This window comes from Bos taurus, chromosome 15, assembly GCF_002263795.3.
Source record: "Bos taurus isolate L1 Dominette 01449 registration number 42190680 breed Hereford chromosome 15, ARS-UCD2.0, whole genome shotgun sequence".
In the NCBI taxonomy this organism is placed as follows: Eukaryota; Metazoa; Chordata; class Mammalia; order Artiodactyla; family Bovidae; genus Bos; species Bos taurus.
In genome coordinates, this window is record NC_037342.1 from 8783958 (window position 1) to 8799397 (window position 15440).

Here is a 15440-nt window from a genome sequence, read left to right on the forward strand (position 1 = left end):
TGAACCTGGGTTTCTTGCATTGCAGGCAGATTCTTTACTGTTGAGCTACCAATGAAGCCCAGATTGGATATAATGCTCTTTATAAAAGCAGAAATGTGTATTTAACAAACTGTTTACAAAATGCATTTAATGAAGTCTTCTTCTTGAGAAGAAACAAATCAAGAGTTTAAGTCTGAATTTATCTCATTTGTACTTCTTCTTCGCTTGGTTTATTCTTAGACATAGCTTCCAGTTTTCAGGTTGGAACTGTTATGGACCTCTATAAAGATTTTTCAGTTTAAGATAATCACAGCATGCAAAGTCCTAACATAATGATATTTTCAGTGTGAAAGCACCACCATAATCATGATCATAGTGTGGTCTGCATAAAATAAATAATGTTATTCATGTAGCTGACAGGAGAGAAGATAAAAGTCAATAAAAAGAGAATTATTTATTAAAAAGATCTAATGTTACAAGAACAGTACACAGAACTATTATCTGACTGTGCCTTCCACATGGTATATACCATTATATATAATATATATACAGACTGTATACAATATATTTAATGGTTTGACATGGGGTCCACAGTACCTTCATTTGGGTATGCAAAACATTCAGTTTCATGAAAATTTTAATAATGGGGAGTCTTTTTTTCTTCATAGTTCAACTGACAATATACAAAAATACAGTCTCTTTAGTGATTTAAGACTGCGTGGTTACTAGTCCATCCAAGAAAAAGCTCACTGAGTATAATGTACCTTGATAAGAAATGATGTTCTGCTTTCTACAAAGTAACAGTATGTAATAAATAAGTACATAAATGTTTAAAACCTGTTTTTTAATAGCTTCATGATGCAAAATACATATTCTGTGAATATTGAGTGAAACCATTCCATATCACTGATTCCTATAATACCTCAGACATTCTACATTTAAGTATTCTGTCAGATATACACCATCTATCAGCTAGTCAGAAATATTGGTTAGGTTGAATTTTCCATATACTGACATTATATTTCACTGGGCTTTGTTTTATAACTCAGTTCTTAAAGTCTACTGTGTCATTTGAAACACCACAGAAAATGAAGAAAATGATTTGATTTATCAAATATGAAGTAAAAGTTATTGCCCATTCTTTAATATTTTTGCTGCATTTTTCAGATGTACAATCTGCTTCTGCAAGCTATATCATACTTGAGAGAGCCCATATTTGCCTGCTAAACAATTAGCATTCTCTCTATATGCAAAGTCCAGTCTCTCCCACTTCAAAGGAGGTGCTCAAGGAAGGCTACTTGGTTGTCATTTTTCACAGGCTTGGATATCTACCATCTGTGGTAATATACTACAATAATCTATTAACCAAAAGAGTCTTCTTAATCACTTCTGGTTTGTTTAGGGGTGTCTTGGACATAATTCCCCTCAAAGAGAGTGAGTAAGCAACACAGACAGTGGTCCTGTGTCTCTGAAACCAGTCTCTGAGGATGTTCAGAACAGGAACTCTAATCTTTCTTCTGATTTTATAAAGATTAACCTCTAAAGCTAGCAATTTGAGCTCAATACTGCTTCATTTTGCTTGCTATTAAACGTGTGAGAATTAACAGGTTTAGAATTTACAAAGAAAAAAAAAAGGAATCAACCTTTTGTTATCATATTAACAACACCTGTAAAGTGGTAGTTTCTCCAGGCTATTCTTTTGGCATATGACTTTGCAATAACTATCCTTTCAGGCATCTTCTTGGGTCTAATGTGAACTCTGGCTGTTCTCATATTTTTTAGAATGTCTGTAAGAAATTATCACATGTAAAACTTTAACCTAGCTTTCCAACAACCTACCAAAGATCACTTATTTTCAAGTTGATTCTCAAATAGTAAACGGGTATTACCTCTCAAGCAGAAGAAATAGCAGAGCCCCTGTACTGAGGTCATGTTTCCACACACAGCTTAATTTAAAAAAATCAATTTATCCAAGAGGTCCTCTTTTTTAATAGTCAGTAAGATTTTATTAATGGCATGTAATGCATGGAATTGTTTTAAAAAATCAACATTTGTTATGCTTCACCATTTTAATCCATAGACAATCTGTATGTAAAACTACTTGCAGAACAAAGTTTCATTGTCCTTAAAGTTATTTGCAGTTAGAAGAAAACCTTGGGCCTAATTCAATACCTTTTTTGGAAATAGGTGGGGGAATGGGAAAGCTCTGTCTTTTATTCATTTTCAAATTAGCACCCTTGGCAGCATGTCAGTATCTGCAGCCTTTAGTGATCATCTATACATGTATATATAATGACTTTAAATTATCTTTTGTTATTAAAAATAAACATTTATTATATTTTCAGCTAGATAACATAGTACTTGATGAAAACAATAGCACTTCAGTTCATTTGGACTCACTTTCTATTTACCTTGCACTAATATAAATGGCTTACTCCCTACCCTAATAACTGGCTCTACGGATGCATATAGAATAGCATCTGACAAATTTTGCTATTTCATAATGCAATCATACAATATTTTTGTGGGAAAATTTTTGTGTACTATCCTATAATTGACCACACAATTGAAATATTTTTTCATATCTCCTGCTGGCTTGTCGATTAGTATAGTCAGATGAAGGAAAAATTAAAAACAGTAGACTTGGAGTGTTAAGTGAATTTTTCATTCTGTTTTGTATTTGTGTTTGAAACAGATCTGCTAGAGACCACTTACTTAACAAATGGATGGCACACACTCAGGGTCATCAGATATAAAATCAAATTCCAACATACTAAAAAAGTAAAGAATACATTTGACAGAAATTACTTTTATTTACAAAAATTCATTACATACAATCTGCATATTTTTATTGGACCAAGAACTGTCCTCTCCATTTACAAAAACCAAAGCAACAACAACAACAAAAAAACCTGATGTATAAGTAATATTCCCCTCAGTTTCCTATAAGTGCACCATGTAGAGTTCCAAGTTTTTAACACTCATTCTCAAGGTCCTGAGTTTCCAGTTACATTACTACTCTATTCACTGTAGTTATCAAGCTAAAGCGAAGAAAATCAAATTAAGTCTGAAGTTTTCACCAAGGAGTTGAAGGAATCATCAATGCCAAAAGCAACGTTACTGATGAAGACATGGAGAGAGTGTGGAGGGCTGACTGAGCACTAGTGATTTTCCCACCTGTGAAAAGGAGAAGTATTAAATAGACAGAATTATTTTGGCTTTGCCTGAGGTAGGATAAACTCATTTTTTAGGTATGTTAAGACAGATGAATGCAATATCAATCCTGTTTCCGATGAGAGCATTCCTTGTGTTTAGGAAACAAGAGGTTGTCTGGGGTTCTCAAAAGATATACTGAGGGCAGAAGTGTATATGGAATAGTGTCTTCAAAAGGCTGTGTCACCTTGAACAAATATATATAATCAAATATATATAAAACATCAATCAAATATATCTAAAACAAATATATCTAAGTGTGACTTTCAACAATGAGAAACTGATGGAAAACATCCCAAATTCCAGGTATGAGAATAAAATAATTTCTATAGTGCAAAATTCAGGAAATGGAATAAAAATAATTAGCAAAATTCTGTGGTAACTAGAATTTATATTTCAATGAAGTAAGATTTTAAATTTAATCATAAAATATTTAATTTATGTATGGATCTTTAATTGATTTTACAGTGAGCAGGCTTAAATTCTGGATTTGTTTGAATTGAGATTCTCACACCAAACTCAGCAAAGAAGAGGCATCTTTCATTACTCTTGCCAGGGCTTCCCAGGTGGCGCTACTGAGAAAGAACCTGCCTGCCAATTCAGGAGACATAAGAGATGCTGGTTTGATCCCTGGGTTGGGAAGATCCCCTGGAAGAGGAAATGACAACCTCTTCCAGTATTCTTGCCTGGAGAATCTCATGGACAAAGGAGACTGGCAGTCTACAGTCCATAGAGGTGCAAAGATTTGGACATGACTTTCATCTTGAGACAAAAGCATTGTATGTAGTTAATGTATTGGGGTGGCTGCCTGATTAAACTCACTAATTTGGATGGATTTTTGTGAAGTAGTTTTGATAGTGCCATAAATTTACAAACCAAGTATCATTCTTAGATTTTCAGTTAATCAAGCCAGAAGCCTTGGAACATATCATCATCATGATTGATTTCTAATGAATGCTTACTATATGCAAAGTACTGTACTAAGCCCTTTATACAGACTATCTTATTTGATCTTCACAACATTCCTATGCAGTATGTGCTATTGTTTATCTCAGTGTTGCTGATGATACTGGGGCTCTGCTGCTGCTGCTGCTAAGTCACTTCAGTCATGCCCGACTGCTAGCGACCCCATGGACTGCAGCCCGCCAGGCTCCTCCGCCTATGGGATTTTCCAAGCAAGAATACTGGAGTGGGTTGCCGTTGCTTTTTTAAAGTCATTGAGTTAGGGATTACGGGAAAGATATGCTTTTATGTGTTATCTCTGTTTAAAAAATGATTGGCTTTAATTAAAAACATAATGACAGATTAATAATAAAATGTACCAACAAATTTTTGGAATCATCCTTCTGTCAAGCTATCCTCTCTGGCCAGATTGGGTGTAACAGAATTCTAGGTGTGATTTTTCTTACAGGATAGACTCTCAGTTTATTTTCCAGACATATTTAAGAACTGAAGAAACCTTTGTTTTGTAAACCACACATGCATATACCCAAAGCAGCAAATCTTCTTTCCTTTGAAAATTTTTACAGCTAAGGTGCTAATAAAATCTATTATTCAACATATTGGAGAACGTTACATATATTTCAACTTGTACAAAATGGGGTCATTGTGAAGTGCATGGCCACATGTGAGCTATAAGAAAGGTTTGATGGCAAAGCCTCACTGGAGTGTGCATGCATAATAAATAAAAACTATGAAAGCATTCTTTCTATTTATATGAGAGTGGCTGCATGCTTGTTAAATCAACTTACATGACACTTGTACAAAAAAACCTCCTCACTTTCAGAATGTTAAGTAGGGTGTATATCTCAAATTCCACATAGAATCCATGAAAGAAAACCATGCTATTTCAGCATAGCAAAACACAAGCAAAGAAAAAAAAAAAACATTGAATCAATTTCTAGTCTCAGATATGAAACTAACTATTTCACTTGAGCAGGTCATTTAGCTTCTTAGGCTTTTAGGTTTTAGAAAAGAGATAAGAATGAAACCTATTGTTGCTCCTGTTTTATGGGTCTAATACCAGGAGACTGAACATTATTAAAGCTCAGGAAATGGGTTGACTGGACTAAGTATTATCAACTGAAACATAAAGTTGACAATTTCACTTGAGAATGATTGCTCAATAAATAATGCTCAAGTGCTGTGCTATGCTTTGTCACTCAGTCATGTCTGTTTGGGACCCCAGGGACTGTAGCCTGTCAGGCTTCTCTGTCCATGGGATTCTCCAGGCAAGAATATTGGAGTGGGTTGCCATGCCTTTCTCCAGGGTATCTTCCTGACCCCGGGATCGAATCCGGGTCTCCTGCATTGCAGGGGGAACCTAGGTCTGCTGCATTGTGGGTGGATTCTTTACGTCTGAGCCCCCACAGAAGCCCAAATAATAATGTTCATAATTACCCATTAATTAAATGTACATTAAACATTTTTTATTTAAGGCTGTAATAAAAATTGCCTAATATTTTTTCAATGACAGATTTATGTCTTTAATGTAATTTTTTGCATTTTATTTTCACAAACTCAATGAAATGATTGCTTTCTTCTGAATTTGTAAAATCTCCCTTCTTATAATCAGTTTTTCTCTTGCTGATATAATAATGGTGGCAGTGGGTATGAATTCCAGTTCTTCCTCTTAGTATTAATAATAGTATGATCTTAGGCAAATTACTTAAATTTTCTCCATAAAACAAAAAAAATGCCACCTACCTCGTCGATTGTTAAGAAAATTAAATAAGTTGTTAAGCATTTATGATTGTGTCAGACTTATAGCAAGGGCTCTATAACTTTTCTATAAAAGTTAGAAATTGTTAATATTGCTGATAATAATTATGATGTTCAAATAAATTCTAGCGATCTAGTATACAGCATCATGATTGCAAATAATAAAATGTAACATATATTTGAAGGTTGCTAGAACTAAGATCATGGCATTTGGTCCCATCACTTCATGGGAAACAGATGGGGAAACAGTGGAAACAGTGGCAGACTTTATTTTGGGGGAGCTCCAAAATCACTGCAGATGGTGATTGCAGCCATGAAATTAAAAGACACTTACTCCTTAGAAGGAAGGTTATGACCAACCTGAATAGCATATTCAAAAGCAGAGACATTACTTTGCCAACAAAGGTCCATCTAGTCAAGGCTATGGTTTTTCCAGTGGTCATGTATGGATGTGAGAGTTGGACTGTGAAGAAAGCTGAGCACCGAAGAATTGATGCTTTTGAACTGTGGTGTTGGAGAAGACTCTTGAGAGTCCCTTGGACTGCAAGGAGATCCAATCAGTCTATTCTAAAGGAGATCAGCCCTGGGTGTTCTTTGGAAGGAATGACGCTAAAGCTGAAACTCCAATACTTTGGCCACCTCATGCGAAGAGTCGACTCATTAGAAAAGAGTCTGATGGTGGGAGGGATTGAGGGCAGGAGAAGGGGATGACAGAGGATGAGATGGCTGGATGGCATCACCGACTCAATGGACATGAGTTTGAGTGAACTCTGGGAGTTGGTGATGGACAGGGAGGCCTGGCGTGCTGCAATTCATGGGGTTGCAAAGAGTCAGATACCACTGAGTGACTGAACTGAAGAATGTAAATTCAAAATGTTCTCACCACAAGAAAGAATTAGCAATTATATCATCTGATGGAAGTATTAGCTATATTTTTTTTCAATATATTTGTGTACAGATGTATAATATATGTGTATCATATCAACTCTTGTATACCTTAAATTTACACAATGTTAAATTTCAGTTATATTTCAAAATAAAGCTGGAAAAAGAAAAAATGCAATGAAATTTATATTTTTAAATCGATAAACCTAATACCATTTTAATTTAAAAAAACATTCCTTTTAAAATTTCCTGCCCCTCACTGTTCATTATCTAATGATAAAAGCAGTCACTACAATAGAGAAAGAGATATATTAAGCTAGAGCGATAGGGAAAGGCAAAGGAGAAAGGGGAAGATAATCCAACTGAATGCAGAGTTCCAGAGACTAGCAAGGAGAGATAAGAAAGGCTTTTTAAAGGAACAATGCAAAGAAATAGAGGAAAACAATAGAATGGGAAAGACTAGAGACTAATTTTCTCTTCAAGAAAATTAGAGATACCAAGGGAACATTTCATGCAAAGATGGGCACAATAAGGGACAGAAATGTTAAGGACATAATGGAAGCAGAAATGATTAAGAAGAGTTGGCAGGAATACACAGAAGAACTATACAAAAAAGATCTTAATGACCCTGATAACCACAAAGGTGTGGTCACTCACCTAGAGCCAGACATCCTGGAGTGTGACGTCAAGTGGACCTTAGGAGCATCACTACGAACAAAGTTAGTGGAGATGATGAAATTCCAGCTGAATGATTTCAAATCCTAAAAGATGATGCTGTTAAAGTGCTGCACTCAATATGTCAGGAAATTTGGAAAACTCAGCAGTGGCCATAGGACTGTAAAATGTCAGTTTTCATTCCAATCCCAAAGAAGGGCAATGCCAAAAATGTTCATACTACCATGCAGTTGCACTCATTTCACATGCTAGCCAGGTATTGTTCAGAATCATTCAAGCTAGGTTCTACAGTATATGAACTAAGAACTTCTAGATGTGGAAGCTGGATTTAGAACAGGCAGAGGAAAAAGAGATCAAATTGCCAATATCTGCTGGATCATAGAAAAAGCGAGAGAATTCTAAAGAAACATCTACTTCTGTTTCATTGACTACACTAAAGCCTTTGATTGTGTGGATCACAACAAACTGTGGAAAATTCTTAAATAGGTGGGAATACCAGACTGTCTTACCTGCCTTCTAATAAATGTGTATGTGAGTCAAGAAGCAACAGTTAGAACTGGACATGGGACAATGGACTGGTTCAATATTGGGAAAGGGAATATCAAGGCTATATATTGTCACCTTGCTTATTTAACTTATATGCAGAATATATCATGTGAAATGCCATGGTGGATGAAGCAGAAGCTGGAATCAAGATTGCTGGGAGAAATATCAACAATCTCGTATATGAAGATGATACCACTGTAATGACAGAAAATGAAGAGGAACTAAAGAGCCTCTTGAAGAAGGTGAAAGGGGATAGTGAAAAATCTGTCTTAAAACTCAACATTCAAAATACTAAGATCATGGTATCTGGTCCCATCACTTCATGGGAAATAGACAAGGAAACAATGGAAACAGTGATAGACTTTATTTTCTTGGGCTCCAAAATCACTTCAGATGGTGACTGCATCCATGAAATTAAAAGATGCTTGCTCTTTGGAAGAAAAGCTCTGACAAACCTAGACAGTACCTTAAAAATCAAAGACATCACTTTCCCAACAAAGGTCCATCTAATCAAAGCTATGATTTTTCCAGTAGGCATGTATGGATATGAGCGTTGAACCATAAAAAAAGGCTGAATGCCAAAGAATTTATGCATTTGAACTGTGGTGCTGAAGAAGCCTCTTGGGAGTCCCTTGGACAGCAAAGAGACCAACCAGTCAACTCTAGAAAGGAAATCAACCATGAACATTCATTGGAAGGACTGATGCTGAAGCTCCAATACTTTGGCCACCTGATGCAAAGTGCCAGTTCTTTGGGAAAAAAAATCCTGATGCTGAGAAAGGTTGAAGGCAAGAGGAGAAGGGAATGACAGTGGATGAGATGGCTGGATGGCACCACCAACTCAATAGACATGAGTTTGAGTAAACTTCGGGAGATGGACAGGGAAGGACAGGGTTGCCTGGCATACTGCAGTACATGGGGTTGCAGAGTTGGACATGACTTTACAACTGAACAAGAGCAAAACCAGTTTAAAAGCAGTATTGCAAAGCTCACATGGCCGGCAGCGTACTTCTTGTGGTCAGGGAAGACTGGGGAATTTCTCAAATAAAGATATTCTAATGAGACTGTTAACTCCTTCCTAGATGTGTGGAAATTTCACAGTTGTGGGTGGGCCACCATGGTTTGTATCAATCAGAGGATCATATAGTAATCTGGCTTCCCAAGTGGTTCAGTGGTAAAGAATCTGCTTGCCATTGCAGCAGATGCAGGAGACTTGGGTTTGATCCTTGGGTTGGGAAGGTGCCTCGGAGAAGGAAAGGGCTACCAAGTCTACTATTCTTGCCTGAAAAATACCATGGACAGAGGAGCCTGGCAGGCTACAGTCCATGGGGTGGTAAAGAGTTGGACACAAATGAGCAGTGGAACATGCTTGCATATAACAATCAGAGGATAAGAGTAGAGAACCTTCAAAGTCTCTGAACCATGTAATCCATTATGTTAATTTTGATGAGTTTTACATCATGTTAATGTTAGTGGTTATCCAATTAAGCCTACTGTGTCAAAACTTACCTGAATATGATGGGACCCTGATTTGGGAACTAGCAGTTCCATCTCCTCCTTCACCATATGCTCGCACTTCAATGATATAGACTCCAGCATCGGGGAGTGGGACTACTGCTTGAGGTTTCTGCGTTTCAATAACTTGACCGTTGCTGTGACCCTCTTGCCTATAAAAAACCTGGAAATGATGATAGATTTTTAATCATTTGATAGTCAATCAAGGATTCCAAAAGCTTATTGACTGCCTCCTGCATATTGCATTCTGAGCTAAGTAGAGGGAGCTTACAGCTTAGGCAGATATGCAAGCCAATGCAATGTATATGTTATATGCAGCAATGGAAGTGTATGCAAGGGGCGATATGAATGCAGAAGAGAGTTTAATCCCCTCTGGTGGTTTAGGGAAGGCTCCTAAGCAACTAAACTGCCACCTAAGAGAAGGTGGTGCTGAGCTAAATATTTAAAGATAAGTAGAGCTCACAAATGGGAGAAGGAGAGCAGAAAAATTTTGCAGAGATAAGAGAAGATGAAAAAAACATCTAAGTAATAAGAAAGCAATAGCATTAGAAGACAGTTGAGAATAGTGAGAAATTGAAGCTAGAGAAGTAGGCAGTAAGGGGGCAGATCATTGAAAATGTTTTATTCCTGGCTAATGAAGTGAATAGTATCCTGAGGAATAACTCAAAATTGTTATCTTCAAATCATCTGAAAGGAGTAATCAGAAAACTTGTTAAATATATCAATAATAAAACCTTAACACTGTATAAAATGGCTGAAAAGTTAAAAATAAAAGAGTATTTTTAGTTTTACTTTCGTATTTACTTTTTGGTGAATTGACATTTGGATATATTGGATAGCCAAGTTAAGGCTTTTTTCTCTTTTAAAAAATATTTACTTAATTTATTTGGCTGCTCTCACTCTTAGTTGTGGCATGTGGGATCTAGTTTCTTGAAAAGGAATTGAACTTAGGTCCCCTGCATTGGGACCATGGAGTCTTAGCCACTGTATAACAGGGAAGTCCCAAGTTAGGGCTTTTTTGACATTTGTTCATGGTACTAGAATTACACATATATTGATGGTAAACAGAGTTTTAGAACTACAGATTAGGACACAGAATTAGCTTGTGTGTAGAGGTCAGTAAACTAAGGTTGTAGAGATTACACAATTTATACAAGATTATATGTTCAGTTGTGAAAGTAATTGCATTAGAAGATTAGTAATCTGATGATCAGTTCAGAGGTGTTTCACTGTATCATACTGTTTCTACTCATTTGCCCCCCAGTAAACTTATTTGTGTGTGCATAATAGTCAAGTAGCAGCAATGAAGATTTTAAATGCATTTTTATTTAGTTTCATTGTTTTTGTGGTTTTTCATAATTGTGAGTATTATAATTTCTTTTTGTAATGAAGAGAACAATGATTTTGTAGTCATACAGACCTGTATTCAAAACAGTCTCCTACAAAATAAAACAAAAAGCAATTTCCTACATATTTCAGTCTGAGAAAATTTGGGCAAGTTGATAACATTTTTAAATTTCAAGTGCATATACTGTAAAGAAAAACACATATAAAAATGTCCAGCACAGGATCTGGTAAGCTTAAAGAGAAAGTAACTTCTTCTGTTGCTATTATTGTTCATTGTCAGTGGTCAGTATTTACATCATAAAAGATTAACTGCATTGGAAAACTAGAAAAAATTATAATAGATTTTGCTTATTAAAAATGTGCTTGAACTTGACTAACCTACATACAAGAAAAAAAAATTAAATGTAAGTTTCAAGTATTGAAGCCTGCTTGTACTTAATCCTCCTTTTTGCATTCTGGTAACATATGCTCCCTCTATTTTACTTCCTCTGTCTTTCATGGATTTGAATTTACTTCTGGTCATGGGACAGAAGTAAATTCTCTGTAAAAGTATATAACATGTGCAATAATTCTATCTATTGAAATCCTTAGAAGGAAGGATGCCATAACTTCAACATAGTTGGGAAATGAAAAAAAATCATGGAATATTTCACTGGGTATCTCATGTAGGACAGGCACAGTGATATATACTGGAAATTTAGAGACTAAGAACACATGGTTCTGCTCTCATGGAACTTACAGTGGAGACAAACAATGCAATCAAGTGTTCTGTGTACTGCAATAGGAAACATATTTGATGCTATAGCCATGTACAGAGCAGTACAGATTTGGGAATCAGAAGCTCTTCTTGGAGGATGCCTATAGCAAGTTTTTTTTGGCTTTGAAAAAATGGCAATTGTATCAGAATTTATGATTCTCATTTTGACTGTAGTAGCATAAAGAATTAGAATTCTGTTCATCTACATTAGATAATTAGAAAGCAAATTTATGGCAACAAAATAGTATGTAAATTGGTGAGGATTGGCAGGGGAGTAACTATTTTAGAGGACATTGTTATTATGGTTCAATAAATTACAATTCTTATAACAATGAAAAATGCAGCCAGTAATGCATATCTAATGTTGCTGTAAAATCCAGAGTTGAAGAAAAAATTGTGGATCAGTTAAGATTTAGAAACAAAAGGTAAGGGCAGGAAATATCAGTTAATGGCAGCAAAAGGAGTTTGAGATTAAATGTGGCTTTTACCAATATATCCAGGGAGATGTAGTGCTATGAGAGAGTAAGTAGGTATAATAAATGAAAAGATACATTAAATTAATGAATGGTTAGTCTTAGGTGATTTAGAGAATATTCATTCATTGTAAAATCCTGATTTAGAAAAGATGAATACAAATGACAAATATGAGATGGTTAAGGAATTACCAAGACATGTCAGAAATAGTTATTGACAATAACAAGACCAGGGAGTACTTTGAGAACCTGGACATTTATAGATTGACTGTTACAATAATGACTATCTCCAGACATAGAGAAAAGTGTCTATTTTCAAGACTATTCTCAAATTCTACTTAAAAACCTGAGAACAGTGGGTTAGCCAAAGAGATGATTCTAAACAAACAATAATGCGATACTGCTATTCTCAAAGGCATGATCTGGTATTGGCTAATCTGTACATCTTATGGTAAAAGTAATGTTGTGAGTAAGTCTAAAAATATAGCAGAATAAATTTTTGCTAGTTTTGCCCACAAGTGCCATTGGAAGGATGGATCTTATTAAATAAAAAGGCTATCCACCAGTACTTCCCAGGTGGTACAGTGGTAAAGAATCTGCCTGCCAATGCAGGAGACACAAGAGACACAAGGTTTGATCTCTGAGTAGGGAAGATCTCCTGGGTTAGGAAATGGCAGACTGCTCCAGTATTCTTGCCTGGAAAATTCCATGGACAGAGGAACCTGGCAGGCTATAGTTCATGGGGTTTCAACGAGTTGGACACAACTGAGTGACTGAGAACACACATACAGTCACCAGCTGAGCATCTTGAGGACAATTGCTCTTCACAATAGTGAGTGACGGATCCAAAGTCCCAGTGGCTGTGGGTGGGTGAAGAGGAATCAGTGAGATAGTAGAATCTAGGTGAAAAGAAGGTGGGAGCACAAGTACCAGTGAGAAGCCCTGCTGTAAGATGACTCCAAGGAACTTTAAGAACTGGATTTCCTGTTGGCAATTTCATGTGTGTTTGCATGTTGTGCCTTTCAGTCTAATATCCCCCACTAACATTTCCATAAAGTCTTCTTTGTATATGTTATTCAGTTCAGTTCAGTTGCTCCATTGTGTCCATCTCTTTGTGACCCCATGAAATGCAGCACACCAGGCCTCCCTGTCCATCACCAACTCCTGGAGTATACTCAAACTCATGTCCATTGACTTGGTGATGCCATCCAACCATTTCATCCTCTGTCATCCCCTTCTCCTCCTGCCTTCGATCTTTCCCAGCATCAGGGTCTTTTCAAATGAGTCAACTCTTCGCATCAGGTGGCCAAAGTATTGGAGTTTCAGCTTCAACATCAGTCCTTCCAATGAACACCCAGGACTGATCTCTTTTAGGATGGACTGGTTGGATCTCCTTGCAGTCCAAGGGACTCTCAAGAGTCTTCTCCAACATCACAGTTCAAAAGGATCAATTCTTCAATGCTCAGCTTTCTTTACAGTCCAACTCTCACATCCATACATGACTACTGGAAAAACCATTGCCTTGACTAGATGGACCTTTGTTGACAAAGTAGTCTCTGCTTTTTAATATGCTGTCTAGGTTGGTCATAACTTTTCTTCCAAGGAGCAAGCATCTTTTAATTTCATGGCTGCAACCACCATCTGCAGTGATTTTGGAGCTCAAAACAATAAAGTCTGACACTGTTTCCACTGTTTCCCCATCTTTTTCCCATGAAATGATGGGACCAGATTCCATGATCTTCATTTTCTGAATGTTGAGCTTTCAGCCAACTTATTCACTCTCTTCTTTCACTTTCATCAAAAGACTTTTTAGTTCCTCTTCACTTTCTGCCATAAGGGTGGTGTCATCTGCATATCTGAGGTTATTGATATTTCTCCCAGCAATCTTGATTCCAGCTTGTACTTCCTCCAGCCCAGGGTTTCTCATGATGTTCTCTGCATATAAGTTAAAAAAGCAGGGTGACAATATACAGCCCTGTCGTACTCCTTTTCCTATTTGGAACCATCTGTTCTTCTGTGTGCAGTTCCTACTGTTGCTTCCTGACTGGTACACAGGTTTCTCAAGAGACAGGTCAAATGGTTTTGTATTCCCATTTCTTTCAGAATTTTCCACAGTTTATTGTGATCCATACAAAGACTTTGGCATAGTCAATAAAGTAGAAATAGATGTTTTTCTGGAACTCTCTTGCTTTTGTGATGACCCAGCACATGTTGGCAATTTGATCTCTGGTTCCTCTGCCTTTTCTATATCCAGCTTGAACATCTGGAAGTTCATGGTTCACATATTGCTGAAGCCTAGCCTGGCTTGGAGAATTTTGAGCATTACTTTGCTAGCATGTGAGATGAGTGCAATTGTACAGTAGTTTGAACATTCTTTGGCATTGCCTTTCTTTGGGATTGGAATGAAAACTGACCATTTGCAGTCCTGTGGCCACTGCTGAGTTTTCCAAATTTGCTGGCATATTGAGTGCAGCACTTTCACAGCATCATCTCTTAGGCTTTGAAATAGCTGAACTGGAATTCCATCACCTCCACTAGCTTTGTTCATAGTGATGCTTCCTAAGGCCCACTTGACTTCACATTCCAGATGTCTGGCTCCAGGTGAGTGATCACACCATTGTGATTATCTGGGTCATGAAGGTCTTTTTTCTACAGGTCTTCTGTGTATTCTTCCCACCTCTTCTTAATATCTTCTGCTTCTGTTAGGCCCATAAATTTCTGTCCTTTATTGTGCCCATCTTTGCATGAAATGTTCCCTTGGTATTTCTAATTTTCTTTAAGAGATCTCTAGTCTTTCCCGTTCTGTTGTTTTCCTCTATTTCTTTGCATTGATCTCTGAGGAAGGCTTTCTTATCTCTCCTTCCTATTCTTTGGAACTCTGCCTTCAAATGGGTATATCTTTCCTTTTCTCCTTTGCTTTTTGCTTCCCTTCTTTTCACAGCTATTTGTAAGGCCTCCTCAGACAATAGTTTTGCTTTTTTGCATTTCTTTTTCTTGAGGATGGTCTTGATCCCTGTCTCCTGTAAAATGTCACAAACCTCCGTCCATAGTTCATCAGGCACTCTGTCTATCAGATCTAGTCCCTTAAATTTATTTCTCACTTCTACTGTATAATAATAAGGGATTTGATTTAGGTCATACCTGAATGGTCTAGTGGTTTTCCCCACTTTCTTCTATTTAAGTCTGAATTTAGCAGTAAGGGGTTCATGATCTGAGCCACAGTCAGCTCCCAGTCTTGTTTTTTCCTGACTCTATTGAGCTTCTCCATCTTAAGCTTTAAAGAATATAATCAATCTGATTTCGGTGTTGGCCATCTAATGATGTCAAAT

At 36.7% G+C, this 15440-nt stretch overlaps 1 protein-coding gene across 1 annotated transcript in view; it reads right to left on the reverse strand.

Moving 5' to 3' along the window:
- Window positions 1-408: 408 nt before the first annotated feature.
- The window catches only part of CNTN5 (contactin 5), a 1670765-nt gene continuing 1655733 nt past the window's right edge, over window positions 409-15440 (reverse strand). The window contains exons 24-25 of the mRNA NM_001102211.2: window positions 9529-9697; window positions 409-3156 (exon numbers count right to left, since the gene is read on the reverse strand). Of these exons, the coding sequence (NP_001095681.2) occupies window positions 3056-3156; window positions 9529-9697 (270 nt within the window). The 3' untranslated portion in view covers window positions 409-3055. The remainder of the gene's footprint in view (window positions 3157-9528; window positions 9698-15440) is intronic.